The 21875-nt window shown below is 48.9% G+C and overlaps 2 protein-coding genes across 2 annotated transcripts; one reads left to right on the forward strand and one right to left on the reverse strand.

Moving 5' to 3' along the window:
• Window positions 1–2195: 2195 nt before the first annotated feature.
• Window positions 2196–4256, forward strand: CHC_T00003389001 (hypothetical protein). Its single transcript, XM_005714824.1, has one exon. It carries the CDS (start codon window positions 2196–2198, stop codon window positions 4254–4256), a length of 2061 nt encoding a protein of 686 aa, XP_005714881.1.
• Window positions 4257–7828: 3572 nt separating this feature from the next.
• On the reverse strand, window positions 7829–7966 carry CHC_T00003390001 (hypothetical protein). Its single transcript, XM_005714825.1, has one exon. It carries the CDS (start codon window positions 7964–7966, stop codon window positions 7829–7831), a length of 138 nt encoding a protein of 45 aa, XP_005714882.1.
• Window positions 7967–21875: the final 13909 nt, after the last annotated feature.

Here is a 21875-nt window from a genome sequence, read left to right on the forward strand (position 1 = left end):
AGTCATCGCCAAGCTAATGGGTAAGCGCAGAAGGACGGAATCACTCACAAAGATCAAACAGGAGATGGTGCGTGAGGACGCTGCAGGCTTGTCTGGTGGGGGCGACATAATGATGTGGGCACAGATTCATGCACATGCAGGTTCATGCGGCAGCCTTTTCCAGCACTCAGGCGAGCTAGGACCCAACATTGCGGTGCAAGAACTTTGCGAAGATGTCGGAGGTCCCGGACGTTTGCAGTGGTATGTTGATTCAATCCAAGAGCAGCACAGGCCACTGCTGACTCTGTTGTGCGAAGACCCGCTACTGCATCTGTTGCTGGCCTCCCGTGCCCAACGTTAAAGGGCTGTGAGGCGCCTGAGAGCGGCGCTGGCGACTTTGAGATTTTAACTATGGACAATGGAGACAGAGAGATGCAGCGTGCCGTCTCGTCACACAGCTACTACAGCAGCAAAGTAGCGAGACAGGATAATGTCATGATTGAGGAGAGTGGCGACGATCCGCCGGGAGGCACAGGCGGAATTGTGCCTCGAAAGGTCTACATTGCGAAAGTAATGGCTTTTATCGCTATCAAAATCCCGCGACGGGGTCACCTCCTGGCTGAGGCATCTGTGAAGAGAGATGACATCGAGATTTGTTTCATTCGGTACTACGATCGTGTTCACGGGGACGAAATCGATGCCGTTGACCGCGCCTTGAACTGCGTGAAACTTCGTTGGGCTGTGAGGGGAGAAGATGAAACTGTTTCTCCAGGAGCACCTGCGTGCGAAGCTGAAACGTCTACGGAAATGACAGATCTCGCTTACATTGATGTGCAATATGTCGGCTCAATCCGCGGCTTGCTTCACGTCGTTCGTTGCGATGATGAGTTGAGAGGCACGAGGTCGCAACCATCCCTCATCCGCAGTGGATGGGAGACGCATCGATTCTACATCAACCGATTTAAGCAGCCAATGCGTAAGATGAGGTACTCCACTGCAGACCAGCATGATCACAGACCTCACGACCCGTAATGCTCCTTCTACTTAATCGCAGCCTTAGCACCGCAATCGGAACCGCTGGGACAACTCTGAGAATACGGACCGCTCGTCAAAATCTTGAAAAGACACTGACTGAGTCAATCGAGACAAAGAGCGTCCCACGATGTCGATCGTGATAAAGTGTTTTCATGCCTCCCCGCTCAAGAGAGCTGATGTAATCAGGATGCACGATTCTTCAGAAAGCAAAATGCCTGGCAGTTGCAAAAATCATACACACATGCACCTGCGTACACGTGAGCTGCCATAAACATTTGCCCAACTGTCCTCAAGCTGCACACACAATCCCATTCCCGATAGCATTGCCCTTCTCTCTGTGACGTTCTACGCAACAACAAATGTACCACTTGTAGAAGCTCGGTCAACATCGCTCCGCGGCACATCCACAGAAGCCTCAACAAACCATTCCCGATGCCCGCATCGCCTCCCTCCTTCTTTGGTCTTACTCAGCGCCAGCAAACCATGGCCCCCACGCACCCCTTCTCTCTCTCCCCTTCCTGAAACGCACCATGTCTGGTCTCCCCAATCGTAGCGACAAACCCCGAAACCCCCCCGCTCCACACTCATCCTACTGTTGCTTGGTACAGTACTATCACTCGTGCCAGATGCGAAATGCTACCAGTATACACACGCCCTCAATTCCTCTAGATCAGCGCCGCATGTATTTCTCCCGTCTTTCTCGACCCACACGTCGCGCCTGGACGCCACCCGATAGACTCGCAGGAAAAATTGGAAGGCTGAAAAAGCTGTTGTCTCTATCCCGCATGTGAACCGGGCGAACTTGGATCGCATTCACCCAGCGCCGTCGCGCAGCTCTTTGTAGGCTTTTCTCGCCTTCCTCTGACGTGCCGACGCGCTCGTCGCGTGCGGCAATGGTCGTCGACTACAGAAGGGCTTCAAATAAAACGTTCAACTTTACTAGCGTAAATTTGACTATAATGTTTCGCAATTAAACTATCGCTACATAATTCTGTAACGGTCATGAGCAATTTACTCCAGCAAAAATTTACTGCCGGCGTAAAGCTTGAGTTAGTGCCTCAGGCAGGCGCAATTTTCTGCGGTGGAGTAGTCTGGCGAGGACGAGTACGTACGCAGCTTCGCCGATCCTCCTGAGGTCTGAACCTCAGGTCCGTCGGCGCACCACTGTTTCGGCCTGCCTGATGACTGTGGGCCGCCGGTGGGGGAGGTTGGATGAGGAACCGGAGTCACCGGTCCGGAGAAGCAAGCGATTGCGGCGTGGCCTCGCTTCCGAGACAAGAACCGTGGCTGATTGCGGACTTCCCTCAGTGGCTCGTAAAAGGAAAAGATCCAACCGCGGAAGCCACGGAATCTCAAGCCATGAGCCCGAGAGCAGGGAGGGAGATGGTAGCGCTCTCGACTTGAGCGCGGCGATCCCGACGCGACTAGACAGTGAAATCGGGCCTCTGGCCACCAACGTGGCACTACACTTGAATTTTACGGTCCCCAAACTCAGTCGCGCTACAGATGTCCTTCCCCCGGACCGAAGTTCTTCGCCCCCCGCTGTTGTCGCCGGAGCGTCGACTGGCGACACGGCCGCGGGTGCCGACGCAGCTGTACTGCAGCGGCAGATCGCATCACTTCTCAACCGTGAGAGAGCGAGGGCTGATGAGCAACACATTTATATGCAGACAATGCAAGAAGTGAAAAAGCTACAAGGTGAGAAGATCAATTCGTTAATGATCGAGGTTGCTCGGCTGAATGCGCAGGTGATGGAGCTCTCGCATGCCAAGGCTGCGTTGGAGGTCCTGGTTGCAGGTTCGTCTCGTGGAGGACGCCAGGCTGCCGCCGCTGCCGAGCGCGCAGTCATTGCGACCAAGAAGAAGCGTCAAAAGGACGAGGCATTCCTTGACACGATCACCCCGCTTCAACGCGACCTTGTCGTGGTGATGAAATATGCCTCTGATGACATCGCGCGTCGTTGCATGCGCAATCTTACTCCGATGGAGCAGTCGCCAGGAATTGCAGACTATCGGTGGGTTCCCTCGCCTCTGAAGATCGCTGAAGGCGATGGGATCGGACCGCTGGGAGGCGGCACTCGAGCGGCGGTACCACCACTCGATGTGGCGAAGCTAGGCATTACAAACGGCGCACTTCTACCGCCGCAATTGTCTCCTACCATTCTGGCTCGCACTGCATACAAGATGGCTCTCGAAAGCGGATCGCTTATCAGTGCTCTGAGAGCAGCATCCAAGGAGGAGATTTCGGGCGCATGCATCTTCAATGGCATCCAAGGGGCATCTAAGCTCTCTGCGGAGGTGGCTGACAAGGCGTCATCATATATGTCCAGCCTCAAGCGAACGGTTTGGACCAGGGTGGCCAAGGTGTGGGACGTCAGTTGTATTCGGGTTGAAAACAAGCTGAAGAGTGCCTCAGTCGACTACATCATTCATGCTCTGAACAATGCTGCTGGCGAAGACGTGAAAATGATGGGAATTGCGTTTGCAGATGACGACAGCGGCGGGATCGACAAAATTATGCGAGCATGTATTGACTGTATTACCTCTGGTAGCCTAGACCACTGGCGTACAGTGGTGCCGCCTGGGCATTCAGAGAGCGATAATATTGGAGAGAGTGGCGTTGACATCTTGTTCGTTTTTGACACCGCTCGGGATATTTACAAGGAGTGGGCTGGACTACGATTGGGAAAAGACCGCCTCAGGGCTGGCGTAGCATCAATTTTGACGCTCGCCCGCCTCGATGCCTGGATCGCGACGCGCTGCGTAATGCAGGTGGCACTGGCGAGGACAGCGCTGGGCATTGCGACAAAATTATCCGACGATGGTGCAGAGGAGAGCGATATACACTCTGCGTTGCTGAAGGTTCTGAGCAAAGGTGGAGTTTCGCACGCCATGTTCACTGACGTGCTTTCACATTTGTTACCGAAAGCAACGCTGGGTATTCACGAAACGTTGCGCGAAATAGTTGATAGGGTTGCTCCAGAAGAGCTGGAGAAGACTCTGATCTCTGATGCCAGCGGGGAGACTTTTGAGCATGCAAACGATACGAGGGAGATAACCTTTTCGTACGTCTGCCCGTATTCGATAAAGGAGGGCAAGGACTGCGACCGCGTCATTCTCAGACCTTCAGCATTCAAGAAATATGTCTGCGAGTGGATCGGGGATGTGTGCGATGGCTTGGTGGGCGTTAGCGAGCTCACGTCTTCCCAGTTTGATCCGATAAGTTTCGACGGCGAGGGGTAGTACTCAAACCTGGAGGCTTGTAATAGAACGTAAATACTAGTGCCATCCCAAAAAAAGTTCGAATAGTACACAACAATGAATTCCCGGTGATCCGTCTGTCTGTGCCTCCCCCGAACAACCAAGCATTTCTTGCGCTAGCATGTTCAACGTAAATTGCGCTGCGCCCCACTCTAAGCACGACCAGCAGACGGGGGCAGTGACGGTGTCTTCTCATACCTTAGACGACGTCGAAGCCGCACAGCATGACCTGGACGAAGCAGATGAGCATGGTGCCCAGCTTGCCCACATCGCGAATCGTAAAAAAATCGCCACCGAAGCTCAAAGTATTGTTGAAGGTCGCTCTCTGTGCGTGGGAATGCTAGCGGCTACAGTCACTATTGTGCAACAGTGCAGGCGGATGATTTCAAAAAATCCAGCATGTCGTAATTGTTTGTAACATATATCGAAAAAGAGGTTGACGTTTTCGGTTGGCAGGTAGTCGGGGTCGGACACCTCTTTCCTTTCCCACACCCGAGCCCGCCACTGCTCATATATCACCATGCTCGACGCTCCGATGTTCCCTAATGCCGACACGCCTTCCATTGCCACAGCTACTCAGCACACACAAGTGTCAACGTACTCCCAAGAATGATCGATTCGACCCTTTTCTGGCAGCTCATCGTCGTACAGCCATAGAACTTGACTACGTTGACCAAAGAAGAAGCACGATGAAAACGTTCAGTTCCGTGAACGAATGAAATACTACGTTAAGATGATCAAACGTGGCACGAGCTACAGAGAAGATCTTCTTATCAAACTTCACAGCAGTCGGAAGAAAATGGTCAAGCCAACTTCAGGAGGTTCTTGAGTTCAATTTCATTGGGGAAGTCGACGGGAGGTGTTCCAACACTGCGGTTAAGCAGAGAGATAAGTACGTATCAAAAAGTAGATGGAGAGAGGGATCGAACTGAGGACCTACGTGCGATTGGGGATCACGGTCATATCGCCGCGATGGTGAGCCTCGGCACACCACTGGAGAAGGGGGCAGACGGGGTCGACATGAATGCAGTCCGTGCTGCATAGTTGTACGAAAACGCGATCGACAAGAATGACGTCAGCGCGATGGTCGCTCTCGGCTTGCTGTTGTAGAAGAGCGCAGAGCGGGTCGATAGGAACGCGGCTTGCGCCGTGTAGTTGTACGAACGTGCGATCGAAGTAGACCTGTGTGTCGACGCGATATACAAGCTTGGCAACGTAATGAGGGATGGGAACGACGGAGTTGGGAAGGATGGAGCGCGGGCTGTCAAACTATAGAGGAGGGCGATTGAGGAACAAGATCATGTCCATTCTATATTCAATTTCGGCACGCTGCTGGCATATGATGTGGAGGGATTCGAGGGAAACACGGCATAGACAAGTTTGAGCGTGCGATCGAGAAGGGTAATGATGTCGCTTCGATGGTCAATCTCGGTCTCTTCCTTCACAAGGGCACTGAGGGAGTCGAGACGAACGCGGTTAACGCTGTACGAATGGGAGATGGTGCATCTCGGCCTCCTACTGCAGGACGGCTCGGGGGGGTCGTGAAGAACGGGGTTCGGGCCTCAGAGCTGTACGAGCTTGCGATTGACAGGAGGGACGACGTGCATGCATTGGACAATCTTGGTCTGCTGCTACACCACGGCACGGAAGGAGTGGAAATGGACGAGGTCCGCGCCCTGGAGCTGTACGAGCGTGCGCTGGATCGGGAGGTACTTGCGGAGAGAGAACGTGTCGGCGACGAGCAGGGACGGGATAGAGGGCGAGCTGGACGAGAGGCAGCTGTACGAAGGGCTCATGGAGGGCGGAAGGGTCGGCGGAGACAAGAGGTCGACGGCGTTGCGCGCCACCAACTCGGCGTGCGTCTTGATGACCACGTGAGGGATGAGCGCGCAATCTGGCGGTGCAGATCGGCTGTCCTATCAGCTCCCCCTGCACTTTGTGCACGAGCCAGCCTCTTCTCCGCGATCAACTTTGCCGGCGCGATGGCAGCGGCGCGCGTGTGGGGCAGGCGCACCACGGGCGTGTGGCACGTCTGCGCGGACGACGGAGTCGTGGGCGCAGCTGTCGCCGTGCGGGTGAAGACGCTTCTGCAGCGCGAGCTGACGTCCGGAAGTGGTGGAAAGCGGAACAGGAGGTTACGAAGAGGGGGGAGGCTGGGCTGCAGGAGTTGCAGCGCCCCCTGTTGGCAGAGGAGCGTCGGATATTAAATGCTGGGGCGGGCAATGCCTCGACTGCAGCCACGTGTAAAATTGCGCAGGGGAGGAATTTTATTGAATTGCAAGGGTGGGCGGTGGGCCGATACAGAAAAGTTCATTTATTTCTCTAACATTATAATCTGTCTTTATTTTCACTAATCAAGGGGGGGCCGATGCACAGCGGGGCAGATACTGTAGCACGAAATCGTCGGATATAAATTGGTTGGAAATTTACTTCTGGCACCGCCAGAAAGGTCGGTAGTCGTGCGCACGCAAAGGCGGGGCGATGGAGAAGGGGTTTCAGCAGGGGTGGTGTGCTTCGGTACCACTCCCCTGCTACCCTTTCTTTTGGTCGCGAGTTCAATTCTGCATGAATACTGATAATAAATAAATAATTTGTTGAATTTTAAATAATGTTTAGATTAATACATAATTTGTAGATTTACACAATTTTAATTTTTGGCAGTGTCCCGCTGCCAAATCTCATGAAGATTCGAACGTTGAGACGTTCTTCGGGCAGTACACGGCCAAAACTAAAACTAAAACGTGTGATTGAACTCGGCTTGTGCTTCTGGGGGACCTATTGGCTCGACTATTGGAAGCGCAGGAACGCCGTGCTCAACGTCAAGTGGGGGTTGGACAAGTTCTACGAGGACAACGAAAACGACATTGGCACCGATTTCGAAGGCGATGATAGGCAAGGTTTTTATTGCCGCGGCGGATTTGTCAACCTGGAGGATCTTGGTCCGGAAAGGGCGGCTGCGGACAATTTCGAACGCGCCAGAGAGCCGGGGCTGCGATCGAGGATCCGCGGGCAGCTGCTGCGAGTGACGGGCGTGCATGCCGCGTTCGAGCCGAGTGGCGAGGACGTCATTCGGATTGGCGGCGGGAATGACCCAGACTTTGTGCTGGACGCCCCGATTACGGGCTTGACCTTTTCGTCGTTGCCGGTCTTTCCGTATGCCAGTAAGCGCGACGTCCAGCGACGCGTTTACATCAGCTCGTTGGTCACCCTGTTTTTCGCATCATGTGTGGGCGCGTGCTCGTTTCTGAACCTCTTCTTGAAAAAATCCATTATCGGCCTTTTCGGCTCGCATGCGTTTGCCAAGTTTGCCCCAGGTATGGCACAGGCGGTGATCATTTCAGTTGCACACCCTCTTTGGAAGCGCGCTACGCTCAAGCTGTCAAAGTGAGAGAATCATCGTACGACTCAGGCGTCTGAGAACAGCATCATTACCAAGCCATTTGCCTTTCAGTTTGTGTCCAGTAAGTTTGATGCGTCTTTGCAAGCACATCCAATCCGATTTTGAAAGTTGAACAGACCTTGCTGACCACTGCGACAGACTACATTACATTGTTTTATATCGCGTTTGTCAAGCCATTCACGCCATCAGACCCTTGCCTTTTGGATGCATCTGGAGCTCCGGACTGCATGGTTGAGCTTGGGACGCTGCTCACTTCATTGCTCATCACAAAGGCGACGGTGCAGCAGTTCATGGAAGTAGGGATGCCATTTATCAAACTGCGCGTCACTCAGTGGCTGAAAAGGATAGAGCATCGCGAGCTAGTTGAAGAAATGGACACGACCCAGCGCATACAACTGCTCGCGGCAGGCGCTACGATTGACGATGCAGACACGCAAGATCTCGTAGAAGAGTTAAGAATGCCTCCGTATCGGTCGACGGTTGAAGACTATGGAGAAGTTGTAATTCAACATGGTTTTCTAGTGATGTTTGGCCTCTCGTTTCCGCTCGCAGCACTGATTAACTTTCTCAACAATATGGCGGAATGCCGCACGGACACATACAAAATGCTCGCCGTACACCAGCGACCGGATGCTGATGATGCAGCGGACATAGGAGGATGGTTGCCCGTACTGAAATTTTTGTCCACTGCATCTATCGTGACCACGGCTTCTCTCGTTACTATTACGACGCCAGCACTTCAACTGGCTCTCCCGTATTTTATCGGTAACGTTGGTGAGCGGTATCCAGCGGTCTCTTTCTTGATTTTCGAACATGTCCTGTTGTTAACGCGATGGGTAGTGGACTTTCTGGTATCTGACAAGCCATCGTCGACCTACCGAATGCTTGCTCGACAAGAGTTTCTCATCGCCAAATGCTTCAATGTTGGTATGCAACCTTACTTTGAATCATCCGCTCACGGTATTAAAGAGGCATGACGTCCTATCGGCAGATAAGATCAAGTATGTTCTCGGAGCATCTGCGCAAACGCTGCGCCTTGGCCATGAGCCAAGATTACGTACACATTAGGCTCAAAAACTATTAGACAGAGCACCGTCGTAAATTCCTGCAGGCAAGCATTCGTGCTGGCTGAATGTTTTTCTGTATACAACATCCATATATCGTCGACAAGCGAGAGCCGAATGGTTTTTGGCCCTTTTGGGACGACATTGCTCTCTCCCCGAACTTTTTCTCGCGTAAATTTAGCATCCCAGACAGCCCCCTGCTGGATCAAATTGATTTGCTGAAGAGCGGCGCAACCGAAAAGGTTGCCAACTTGACGGCAGTGTATCAGTCCTTTGCGATTGTCATGTCGCAAACATCCTCATATCATGCCGTGCTTTTTCAGTGGTTGGATGCAAAGGGGCTGCAGTGGAGGCCAAACAGAACTTTGCGTCTCAGATGTTCCACCACCAGCCTATAAGACTAAAATATTTTCAACGCCGTGGAAAAAATAGGGTTGTGATGGCGCTTCAAAGGCGCGACGATTTCTGTTATTGATGAACTATATCAAAGAGTTTTGGTGAGTGTGACTTGTTGTATTCTCGCTGTTGCACGAAAACACCAGATGTCTTGTTTTGAAAACTTCTCATAAACCGACGACGTTTTGCAAGATCTCCGGCTATTTGTCAGATCTTGCTAGTTTGAGATAGCTCCCATCAGCTTCATCATTTTATGACACATTCAAGTTTTCTATTCTTCTTGGAACTATTCTTGATTATTCCGGCAACTCATCACATTAAGAAATCATTGATTGCTTTTCATTCTGTCCATGGTCATCCCTCTTCTAGTCATTTGTATATGGACATGTTACATGAGAAAGACTGCTTCGACTTCTGCCTGCTGTGACGAGCTGGCCTGTTCTCAAGCAATACCACATATGCAACAGAGTCGAAAGCAAAATAGCCTCACTCATTCTGTCTTGTTCAGATAATAGCGCATCACCAAAGCATACTCGATAAGCACAAGTGTGCACCAGCTTTAACGCGAACCAAGGGCTGACGAAAAGAGCGTTCAAAATGAATGGTGTTTCTCTATCCCCGCAACGCGGACAGCGAATATAGATAAGACTCTAAATGGAGTGTCCTGACCCTTGAGCCACATGGTTGCTTCCAGTTTATGTAAACTCCACATTTGTGTGAACGTAGCCCATGAACACCCATGCACACCAATGCCTGCATGAGCTCGCATTGAACATATCTGAATTGTTTTGGCCATCACTACCCCATGCAGACATAGACTGTTGCATGGACGGTTCTATGGAACATGTTTGGCAAAACTAAAACTTGGATTGAATCCGCCATGCGGAGCCCATGAACACCCATGCACACCAATGCCTGCATGAGCTCGCATTGAACATATCTGAATTGGTTTCATGGCTGTCATATTTGAAAAGATATACCTGTTTGATGGACGGTTCCATGGAACATGTTTGGTATTGCATAGGACCAGGCCTAAGCAAATCCCCATGGAAAAGTTATGATAACCGCTCCAATTGTGAGCATGGGCTTGCATGGTCTCTGCATAGGAAATTTTAGAAAATCAGAAATACAGACGAAGTTGTGGTCCAAGTATATATAGTGTGATGGCGGAGGGACTGTAATGGTATTTTCGAAGACAGATCTGAAGATGTACAGAAACCGGAACGTAACGAAGTAGAACAGCAAATGCCTGGTGTAAATTGTGAGGCTTTTCTTTGCGAAACAGCAATGGCTTTGACTAGGAAGATTTGTGACTGCATTATTTTTAGTTGATGGATAGCCCCTGTCAGTCTCTACTATTTATGGTACTGCACAAGCAATGTCAATACCGAACTTTTCGCAGATTGCTTTAAGGAGAGCAATGTGCTGGAATTTTACTGCAGCGCTGACGAGGAAGACAACAGATTTGGATCACTGGGCTCATGGGAAGAGTTTGAAGGGTTTGTTCAAGGTGGTGCTGGTAATCCCCCGTTTGAATGCAATTTATTGCAGGGGATTTTGGACCGCTTTGAAGTCGGTGTGCTACGTAACACGCCTTCCTGTCGTTGTGTTCTTCTACCAACGGGAGCCAAGTACAATATCATGCCTCGTCTTGAATCTCTCACTTCAGAGAGAGAATTACTCGTGAGCACCGCAACCGGTTCAGTCCCATTCATGAATGAGAAAATCCTTCTGACAAGAGATCACGTTCGGCCTAAGCCTTGCGGACTCCAAAATGTAGGTCTGTATATTTGGTGCAACAGGGAATATCTGCTTGCAAATCCTCCCCCATTGGATGTGGAGGACTTGTTTCAAATGTGGGTCGAAAACGGTCTCCACAAATGCGAGGAAGCCACGATTTACTTCGATGCATTGCGTCGAGCATTTATTCTCGACATGAGAAGTGACAAGTCTTCACTTCTAGACTTCTTACGAGAAGCCTATCCATAGGTATGTAATGAGTACATAGTAGAAGCTACGATGGCATGCGTAAAATGTTTCTACGACTGGGCTTGTTAAAGGAGAACATCCACGTCCTCAATGTCTACGTCTTGGCTGCTGCATTATTCGGCGACGATGGAGCCGTCTTGCTCACTTGAATCACTCTCATTCTCACAAATGTCCGCTTGAAGTGCACTTGTTGTGCTTGCAGGCACATTACAAATTTCCTCAGCCCTATTTTCGACGTGACCTGATGTTCTGTTTCTGCAAAGAACCTCATTGCATTGACAGCCGATACACTTTTTCCCATCCTTGTAGCAAATGCATCTCCTAGTAGAGCAACTGTTTTTGCACCCGCAAGAAAGTATGACAGCTCTGATTTCCCTTTCTATGCAGGACTCATCTTCTGTTCTTTCCAACAACACAGAACCATCCGGTGTATATCCAAAATTGGTGCTGCAGCCACTCCTAATTTCCGCACTTACATCAGTTTTGTGAGAAATTCCCCGGTATCGGTTGACAATGAAGCTAGCTCTACTAAATTGCAGCCTTAAATGAGATATATCACAGACTAACTCATTCGCAAATGTCAGTTTGTCTGCGACGAAGTTGCGTACATCCGTTCTCCACGACATGGACCCCACACGGTTCTCAGATATAAACATGCTTTTTTGTAAACTCAATTGCGCGTTCGGAGCCATCTCTTTCCTAGATATCCTTTCCATTGTGTCTACCACTCTATACCTGCTCCTCTCTTGAGTGGTAAGCTCAAACCTCCCATGCTTGTATAGATATAGAAGACAAACGTTCGTGTCCAATAGTATCAAATCTGGAAACGAGACCGACTCCAGAGTTCCCGCATGCTGCGATTGTCGGCACAGTGTTCTTAAGAACAGGTCATGCTTCAGTCCGAACATGGAAGGAGTAAAAGTCACACCCTGCGAGGCAATAAGCCAGTGCCGTACTCTTGCCAGGAACCCCAACTGAGTTCAGGCAGCTTACAGTTTCGTCCAGGTCATGCACGGAGCCGTTCAAAACATGAAGGATTCCAAAGCCCAATAGATCCCTGTTACAAAGGAATATTACGAAAACATCAGTGCCGTCCGACAAAAGGACAGAACCAGAACATTTCAACGGCCTCCCACGAGCCATTGCATCTCGCTCGTCATTCTAGTATCGAAATTGGTTGCAGTATGTGGTGAACGGCTCCCTTACGTACATTTCAAAGACAGTCACAAATCTTGTCTCTGACTCCCCGTGTAGAATGAGTGCCAAGGTATGCACTGCCAGAGCAATCAAACACAATGCATCTGCTTCTTGGGACGATGAACATGTTTTCATCTGGCTCGCGCCGTAATATTACCTTCCCTTCATAAATTGCATCCACGCCCGTGGAATATCTGTGAGGAACCAGGCTCTTCGGTGTGCAACTTGTAAATGACGTGGGTTGTACAAAATTTCCCCCGTGTATATAGATACTGCATTTATGCCTAGTCGTAGACAACACTTCAAACGCTGCCTCTGCACCACAGAACAAATGTAAGGAAGCCAGCTCGTCGTTGTGCGCTCTGTTCGACAAAAGAGAACTCCAAGGGACTCTCAGCTCGTCGTCAAAATCCAGAGCTGTTTGTACGAAAGTACTTTCACCCTCGTCTCCTGTGCCTTTCACTCTGCTAATATCTCTACAAGCTTGCTCTGCGCTCTTTTGAAGGAGAACAATAGCGGGGTCATCGATGTGCAGGTGTAGTTGCTTCAGATGCGTTGCTCTTGTGCCAAAAATCCATGGTCGCAGAATGGTTTTCATCTTTCCATTAATGACACATCGCAGTGACGTGCCTCTCTCTCCTATGTTGCCTCGGTAGTGCAAAGCGTTCATGATGTCAACCTGCAGAGAATAGTATTGGCGCAGTTCTGACTCATATATAATCCGTGAAGGAACTAATCTGGGTCTGGTTCTGTTGCTCCCTTCATCAACCGTGGAGACTCGAATACTCTTAGCTACATCATTCAGTGTATATACAATATCTCTGTTTCCATTCACGATGTACTTCAGAAACGTTGATTTGGAGCCATTGTTAAGGTTTCCGCAGCTGTCCACGCAACAATCAGCGTGCGGCGATATAAGGTACCGTTTACTGTGTAATGAGCCCCACCTCTCCATGACTTCATTCAGATACTCCGTGTCTGTCGCCCTCAACGCCATTCGCTGTTCAATGCAATAAGCATCTTTCATCTTAGCAATTTTACGCCTTCGCTCTGCAACCAGTTTCAAGGAGAAGTCTTTATCGCTCCTTCTGCTCGACCCCTGCATAATTAGTTGCACTGGTGTGCTGACAGCGCTCTCCTCACATTGAGCAAGTACGGTTCCACCACACTTTGCTATGGACTGCGCAGGTCGAATAACCTTGCGTGCTCGAGTCCATTTCTTAAACTTCTTTCCAAAAAAGTACGTGTCTCTGTCTTGCTCCGATAGAGGGCCAAATACATCTGGGAATGTGACTGATGAATGCAGTTTGCTTCTTAAAAGACCTCTCTCGCTGATTTGTAGAATCTGTTCCTGATCCTCCCATATGTTCATCCTGGCAGGTGGACTGCTCAATACGTTTGTAAGCCATTCGGAGACTCTGTGCGACTCGGAAAGGAACCTGCATTCCCTCATCATATGTAGAACTCTACATACTGTTCTCCATTAGCACGCATTTCTATCGAAGTGCGAGAGAGGACCTGAAGCTTCACCACCATCTTCTTTTGACCTCTTCCGCCCAAAAGCTCTGGAAGCTCCAGTTACATACCGCGAAAATGCTCGAAACATCGACACTGGCATGAGCCATGATGCGGAGTTCTCTAAATGGGCAATGAAGTTTGTACTCAGGCTTTCTAAATGTCTCACAATGAGCATTTCCAAGGCCTCATCTAGATGAACATAAGTCCAACCGCGCTTGTCCAAGCCATCTCTTATTTTTCCGGTAAAGCTCAAAAGCTTCAGCAGTGAATGCCCCGGTTTGTTTTTGTAGAGCTCTTCCTCAACAGCAGTTTGCAGAATGCCCCTGAAGAATGCGTAGAACAACGATAGCTCCTGATATTTAAGGTGATTCGAGGAGTGCAGAACGGTATTCTGCTTGAACCAGAACGCTTCATTCAAGTCCGAATGTCCCGTTCTGGATAAAACGTGGAATCTAATGGTGGGAAGAAGGCAGGAAAGTAGGAGTGTTCCAATAAAGTGCTTTCCGTTAGGTCCATTGCAGAAGTTCTCCTCGACTTTGGTCCTGATAACTCGTCCTGTCTCTAATACAGCAGCAGTAACAATGTCGGAGGTTCTTTGTACAACTTTTTAACGTAGCCAGACATGGATCGTCTTTCACTCTCATTAGCGCAACCATGAAATATTTTTGTTTGGTCCTGTTTGTGGACATGGCGGTACTGTCACTGGTCACAACCTTTGCGCTGGCAGAGCAATGAAGAGCAGACATGCTTTTAGCGACATGCTCGTCTTCGAAAACAAGGAGGTCAGTAACGTGTATCACCATAGCACATGCCAAGTTGAACAGTACCGTCCGATTGTTGCGCGCATGAGAGTGACTGATAATGTTCAAGACGTGGGACTTGGACAGTCCCGCGCATCCCGCCAACTGCTCCAACCCAAGTCCATCGAGCAATTCCTTGCACAATGCATACATTACCTGCTTCTCCGCATGAAAGAAGCCTGGAAAAGGCACTAACCGTTCATGCAATTGTAGCTTTCCTCGTTTCAGGCCTATATCTCCATGTACTGTTCTGTTCGAGGATGAACTACTCGCATCCCTACTTTTCCTCCATGAATTCAACCACAAGTCACAGAACATTTTTGTAGGAAGGCTGGTCGCCACCGATAACAACAAATCGAGGGCGATTTTGCGTGCCTGGTTGCAATTGTTCCTCAATGATACCCAAGAATCTCTGCACAATGAGAATATCCGCAGCACTCTCCCTGCTAATATCTACGTACACCACTTGCTGATCTAAAAGATCTTCATCCATGACATTTCTCCCACCGTGTGGTTTAAAGGCTGACAAAAGTTGTGTTCGAAAGTTTACTGGCCCTTTTCTCACCTCCGTCTCGAACTGATCTTGTACACGGGTATTGTACTCTCCATCTTTCACGTCACTCCCTCCCAGGAGAGCAGCCCTGTATAGAGATGACAATCCAAACATAATGTCATTGAATTGCTTATGCATTTCCAGATGTTCCTCTTTGATAAAGTTATCAATGAATTGGTGCCTTTTCCCGAGTACCCTTACACTTTTCCATCCAGAAATGTCCCTCAACTCGTTTTCGTTTTCTTCTGTTTGTTCGGTTCCGAAGCTGCAAAATTTCTCGATCTCTTCTTCGTAACACCCTGCAGCAACGAACCATTAACTTTTGGCATTGCTTTCCATCTACTTTTACGGCGTGTAGAGGTTTTATGTCCCAGTTATCGAACTGAAGGACAGGTATAGCAACAGGGTCTGAGGTCTGCCAATCCCATGGGCCTGCTCTTTCTCTGTCAGCAATGAGTCTCTGTCGGTGTTTTTCCGTAACATTGTATGACAGAAACACGCTCATAGCATTCAGAACAGACACGAATGACGGGCTTACCTCACAGATCCCGCTAATCGATATGGCAATAGTCAGAGGACCCGCAGCAATGCCATTGGTTCGGGAGTGAACCATCTGCTCTATCACCTTTAAAACCGGGACACACAAGAGTAGATCAGTCCGGGTATAGTCAGACGTAGAGTTGAGACATTCTTCACTTGAATGATTCGGCAAGGCTTCAGCAGTGTTCGAAACAGGAAATACATTTTGAAGGGTTTTACTAACAGCTTTGGATGCCACAGACCAGGCGGCTATGCGTCTGTTAGAAGCCATTTGTAGCACAACATCAGTCCATAGAGGCCCTGGAATAGCACCTACCTCAGACGACAAAGACCAGTCTCCGTTCCAGTATTTATCTTTTTGGGCCATGAAATGCTTGGAAACAACATTCAAATGCGTTTTCAACTCTGAAGCGGATGGCCTTGTAACTTGAGATAGGTTTGGGGCCATGGACAGAGCGATAGAGCCTATCACCGTATGGAGGTTACTCAGGGAAATATAAAATCTTAGCCAGTAGCTGAGTTTCTTCAAAATTATACCCTTTCCAACCAGTACCAACTCAACTCTCTTCTGAAGAGTTCTGTTGTCGATATCATGCTTCGTTGTACAGCTGTTATGCGTGTGAAAGTAGCAGAGCTCTTTTCGTAATTTTGAAACTTCGGAAAATCGCAATAATCGAATGGGAGATGCTCCGCTTGTATAAGACTCGATGCACGATATCCTGAGCTTGTTGGCCAATACAGACATATCTTTGATAGCCGCATCATTCAATAAGCTATTCTTTTCAGCTGTCGAATCATCTTGGAGAGAGTACAGAATGCACCTTACTAGCCAACTATAGACAACACAGGCCATAGATCGAAGACAAACCTCGTCAACGGCACCTCTCTTTCCTTCAGTCACGATATACAGGCAGCTCCTGCAACAATTCTTTCCCATGGCATCAAGCGCATTGAACACGCCTTGCGAATGAAACAAAACCTTCTCTTCGAAATCATAATAGTCTTCCAAGGAATGGAGATTATCTGTATCAAACACAGGCATCTTCCAGTGCCTTTCATGGTTCTCCTTGTTGCTAGAAAGACATCCTACTTGGCTAAAAAAGCACAGTTCTAGCCCATTTGCCAGTTCCTAAAGCTTTCTTGAGCCTTTTGAGCATACTGACTGTGGTTTAAATGATAATAGCACAGAAAAGCTTTTGATGGGTCTTCAATTAGACTGATTGCAATAGTTGGGTTTCAACCTGACAAACGGCACATTTCCTTGACAAATTCGTCTTTAATTTGTCCAGAATTTCTTGTCACATTGAAAAGAGTCCAGTCCCGACTTGGATTACGTCCTCGATAGCTTGGAGGTCCTGCGATTTCATTTTTACAATGGTGCACATCCTTGTTGTTGAGAGATTGACAAACATCACACAGTCTTCTGACGCCTTTGCCAGCTCTAGGATCACACCTGGTCTTCCATGCCAGAAGAGCTCTCACAGATGCTTTTCTATGCTTTCTGGGGTTACACAGTACGTTCCAACCAATGTTCCTATCGCGACAGTGAGTACATAAATAAACAACTTGATCCTTGAAGTCATTGAGCACGGAAAAAGGGCTACATAGGTGCCCGGTGCCTACGGCTGCTCCCGCACGAATCTGATTTGGAGTCAACGTCACTGGAAGATTCGGTTTTTTCTCATATGAGGTTTCGCAAGCGAAACAGGGGCGCGTTTGTCGTTGTCTGCCACCTGAAGGGTCCGGTACAACCTTTGCGCACAGAGTTCATTATTCCTTTGCACGGCCCCAAAAATTTCTAGAGTGCAGCTCAACATTACCGCCAATGCTCCAGTCACGGTGATTCCGATGTCGCTTCTGAGAATACGGCTGAAACGAGCGACGTAGTTGCGGTTTTGAAGTGAGAGCCAAAACCGCATCTGGCGATGGCGCGGCGGCGTGGGTCCAGATCACATATCATTCCCAAATTTTATCATACCTCGTGGCTTTGCGGAATAAAATCAGGGGGTCACTGACTGACCACCGCAGTGTGAATCGAGGGGTAAACCGCTTTTGCATTCCGAAGAAGAACTGCATTCTGCAATTTTTATTTTTAAATACAGTAAACAGAAATTCGTCACAGCCAGCCTACCCTTCAGAACAGGTTAATTTGGGACACTTTTCAAACATTTAAAAACAAAGCAAACCTCCAATCCACCGTATACAGTGGAAACATGTCAGATGCCCAGCCATGATGTACAAAACAGATCAGTGCCGCCAGAATGCGGCTGCCAGTAAAAATTTGAAAAGTCCGCGCATATACTCCACACCCACCAGAAGTCATGAAATCGGGGATCCAGGTTAATTTAGGACATGTTGTTCAAAATCGGGGATCCAGGTTAATTTAGGACATGTTGTTCATTGTTCCTACCCTTGGGCAGCTACCGCTTGATTGTCTTTTCACAAGAGGCCGGTCGGGCGAGCTGTTGGAGAGCCCTCGCGACAACTGCCTCGTCGCATCGGCACTTTTTGCTGCTTTTTCCTCAGCCTTTCTCGCAGCCACTCGCCCCTTTTCCGCTACACGCTCTGCTTTTTTCGCTCACGATCGAACTTTCTGCGGCTCTTCTCTTGCGCTTCGCGCGCTTTCGCAGCAGTTCGCTCCAATTGTCTCTGCATTTTCAGGACCTTAGCTGCTTCCGCCTTTTCCATATTCTGCCTGCGTAGATCCATGGTATGCTTCATCTTGAGATATTCCCCAGGTGCTCCGCAAGGCAACGCAGTATTTTTAGAGTCACATTGTTCGTTACTGCTGTGTTGTGTGTTGGCATATTTACTCTTCCCTGTCTCCATGAGAATACTGTTGACTGTCCTGTGTCTTTGAATCAATAATAAAAGTTCTTGCAACTTTCGTGAAGCTCCTGACGAGCTCTCAATTATTTTCAAAACGTCTTGGTACGTGTCGTTGTCAGCACGACGACGTTGTACTGCTGGAAGTCTGGTCGCGACAGTGCATATCTCTAGCCCTTAGTGAATGAGTCTCTTCTTCTGTTTAAGTTCGTCCGCCGCTCGTTTCCACCTCTCTGCAAAGTCGAATTCCATCGGGAAAAGTCCCGTAGCTTGGAAGGACGTTTTGATATCTCGCACAGTAATGGATTTATGACCCGTGACCCCAACCATGAGCTTCACTTGTATGGATCTCGTATTAGTGAGAGCCATTGCGCAAAGTTTGTCTCTCGCCGTCCTGACAGTTCGCTGAAATGTTTTGTTGACAGCATTATCACATGGCTGTAGAAAGTGCGATGTATTGGCCGGGATCTGAATAACTTCGCACTTGGAATCAGTGCACAGCTCCAACCGTTCGATACCTTTACGGGAACTATGCCCATCAAGACACAAAACGTAGTGTATAGAAGCGCTAACTGTTCTCCTTACAAAACGATTGAGGTGCTCGATAAAAATTGGCATCTCATCCATTTGCATGGATCCTTTCTGTGTCATTACCACGCAGGCATCGCCCAGGCACCAGCCATGTTCAGACAAAGGCTGAGGGCGTCCATTATCAAATTTATAAATGCCTGAATCGAGTGGCTCAAACCACTTTGACATACGATTCTTCCCTGCAACAATAAAAAAGGGGGGAGCTTTCAAACCGGAAGCTGATATTGCAGTAACACATGTTTCATGCTTCCCACTTCCACCAGCCGTGGCTGAGGATACGAAACCCCGTGTTGAGTATTCGAAGGTCCCAGAACCTTCACTCTCTTGCCGAATTCTGCATCAACCTTCGTTCCATCCATATTCCACAAACGGTCGGCATCTCCAAAAATACGAGGGTGTACGTTATCAATCTGCTTGAGAGCAGTTACGTAGGATAGCACGTGTTCATAACTTTCCCCTTTCAGTTTTGCACTGTCTTAATTTTCGCTGTTTCGAAATGTAATCTCCCGGTGTCGTGCCCGAAATGACCTGACGGTGTCATCACAAGGAAGGCGACTCAGCCACCCTGGAAGTTCATCTGCGGCAATCTTTGCCATTATAGTTTTTAGAGTAGGGACAGTCAGAGCAAAGCCCCGTTGAGCCGCAAACGTTATGCGCCTTACAATCATGTTCTGTTCCTCCATCGACAAAACGGTAGGTCGCCCAACACTGTTGGGAAGAACGGCCTGCATAATTTCGTCTGGACTTGCCTGATCGAGTTCAATTGATCGCAGACTGGCTCGTATATGCACCCAGGTAGACTTGGTAATGCTGCATCGGCGCGCAATTTCGCGGTGGGAGAATGTTCCAGTTCGGAACATGTCGACAGCCTGCATGTAAACGGCACGCCTCTCTTTTGTCATGGCCCTGCGACGTGCTACGACCGTTGCCATTACTCGTATGGACTTCGTCATTACGAGAACGTTGAGAGCCGAACGGCATGCTAGATGAGTGCACTCAGTGCTTCCGTGCATTGCACCTCTGAAATATGGGTACATCAGAGAGCGCGCACTTGGTGACCTGATTTTGGCGCGCGGTATCTGTTTCGGATTATTTGCTGGGCTACAAGATGGAAACTCTTATTGGGTGAGGTAATTATCGAGTAAGCACTTGCTTTTGGCAGAAAAAAGGGATGGGGCAGCCCTATGCTGAGGACAAGTTGTGCATATTTATCGTGTCCCAAATTAACCTGCGTCCCAAATTAGCCTTTTCTGAAGAGTAGTGTTGTGGTGATATCAAACGCCACGAAATATGTTCATGTCCTGCACCCTCTCTCAAAGAAGAGGCCTCCCCCCAAGTAACCGTGAACAGGTCCCAGGAGTCCCGTAAGCATTGAAATCTCGACTGCACTTTCTAGCAGGGGGAGTGAAGCTCCAATGACAAAAAATAAATTTATGGAGTGGAAAGGTGTCGCCGATTTCGGGATTTCGAATCCGTCTGGTCTCTGGTCGGCGCGTCGCACAGGCGTGGGGCTCCTGAGTATGGTAATATGCGATAGTCAGAGAGCACATCGCGCAAGCGTGGCGCTTCCCAAGATGGTGGAACCCGGTTATCGGTCCGAAAGAAGAAGTTGGAGAACGTCTTTGAAAGATGCTCTCTTGTAGAAAGGTGAAGGAACCTCCACCTTCGTAGGGACGAGAAAATGAAAAAGCATTACACAGTAAGGATGGATATTATATATATATATATATATAAAGTAAGGATGGAATACATAATCTGTCGAATGAATAAAAGCAACTTGTTGACAAGTTGTGACATCACCACATGGTGGGAAGACGTAACCGTCACACGGGTATGGCTACAAAAGGACAGGCAAGACCCTCCCTGCGGGCCCATGTCAGGACCACGGCGAGCCAGTTATCACTTTAATTGCGATTTATGGCTATAAACTTTCACGTGCCCGGTGGACACGTGGACAAGGTTTGGGAATGTTTGACTTACTTTCAAAGTTTCGGTTGGTTTTGGGGTTTTTGACTTAGAGGTTCTAATTGACGCTCTGTCTTAGTCGGGACGGGGGCTCCGGTGGTTAGTCGGTTGTTGTGCCTGCCCCTCCAACTCCCCGTCGCTCCGAACCGGTACCTTTATTAAACTCTACAAGGTAGCTACGATACAGGTAAAATAGCCTAGACTACACTAAAAATTAACTTTTCCATTAAAAATCTTTCTAAAAGACCCCTTAATGCCCTCTGTCTGGTCCTCCTCCGGCTCATCATGGTCCTCTTGTCTTATAGGATCCTCCTCGGATCGGCTTACCGGGTCGTCTTTGGGGACTCTCTTCATTGTAGAGTCCCCATTTCCCAAAGAAGAACGGCCTGCCGGTCAGGGTGAGCTCCTGCACTGACGTGTACTGTACTTTACACGTCACGTACAGTGGCTCGCCGTCCTGCTCAGCTCTAGTTTACAGTAAAGTTTCTACTGTCAAGAGCTGAGCGGGATCCGAACCTTACCACTCTTCCCTCTTTAAAGCGGTTATTCGTCATCGAATAATTGATGGTTGTACGTTTGGATGAGTTGTTGTGTGATCGCAGGGTCGTTCTTGTCTATCCATGTGTCGTCAATTAGATTGGTGTTCTTGAAGTGCACAAGGAACCGCACTTGTCCGTCATATATACAGTGAGTGATAATTCTTTCGATGAGTTTCTTGTCTGCGATTGTATCGATTGTGGTACAGCCGTAGGGACGCTAAAC

Source organism: Chondrus crispus, genomic scaffold, assembly GCF_000350225.1.
Source record: "Chondrus crispus Stackhouse genomic scaffold, scaffold_188, whole genome shotgun sequence".
NCBI classification, from domain to species: Eukaryota; Rhodophyta; class Florideophyceae; order Gigartinales; family Gigartinaceae; genus Chondrus; species Chondrus crispus.

Bases quoted from the DNA above. Each gene is read 5' to 3' on its own strand.
- CHC_T00003389001 (XM_005714824.1), top strand. From the start codon at position 2,196: ATGACTGTGGGCCGCCGGTGGGGGAGGTTGGATGAGGAACCGGAGTCA.
- CHC_T00003390001 (XM_005714825.1), bottom strand. From the start codon at position 7,966: ATGAACTGCTGCACCGTCGCCTTTGTGATGAGCAATGAAGTGAGCAGC.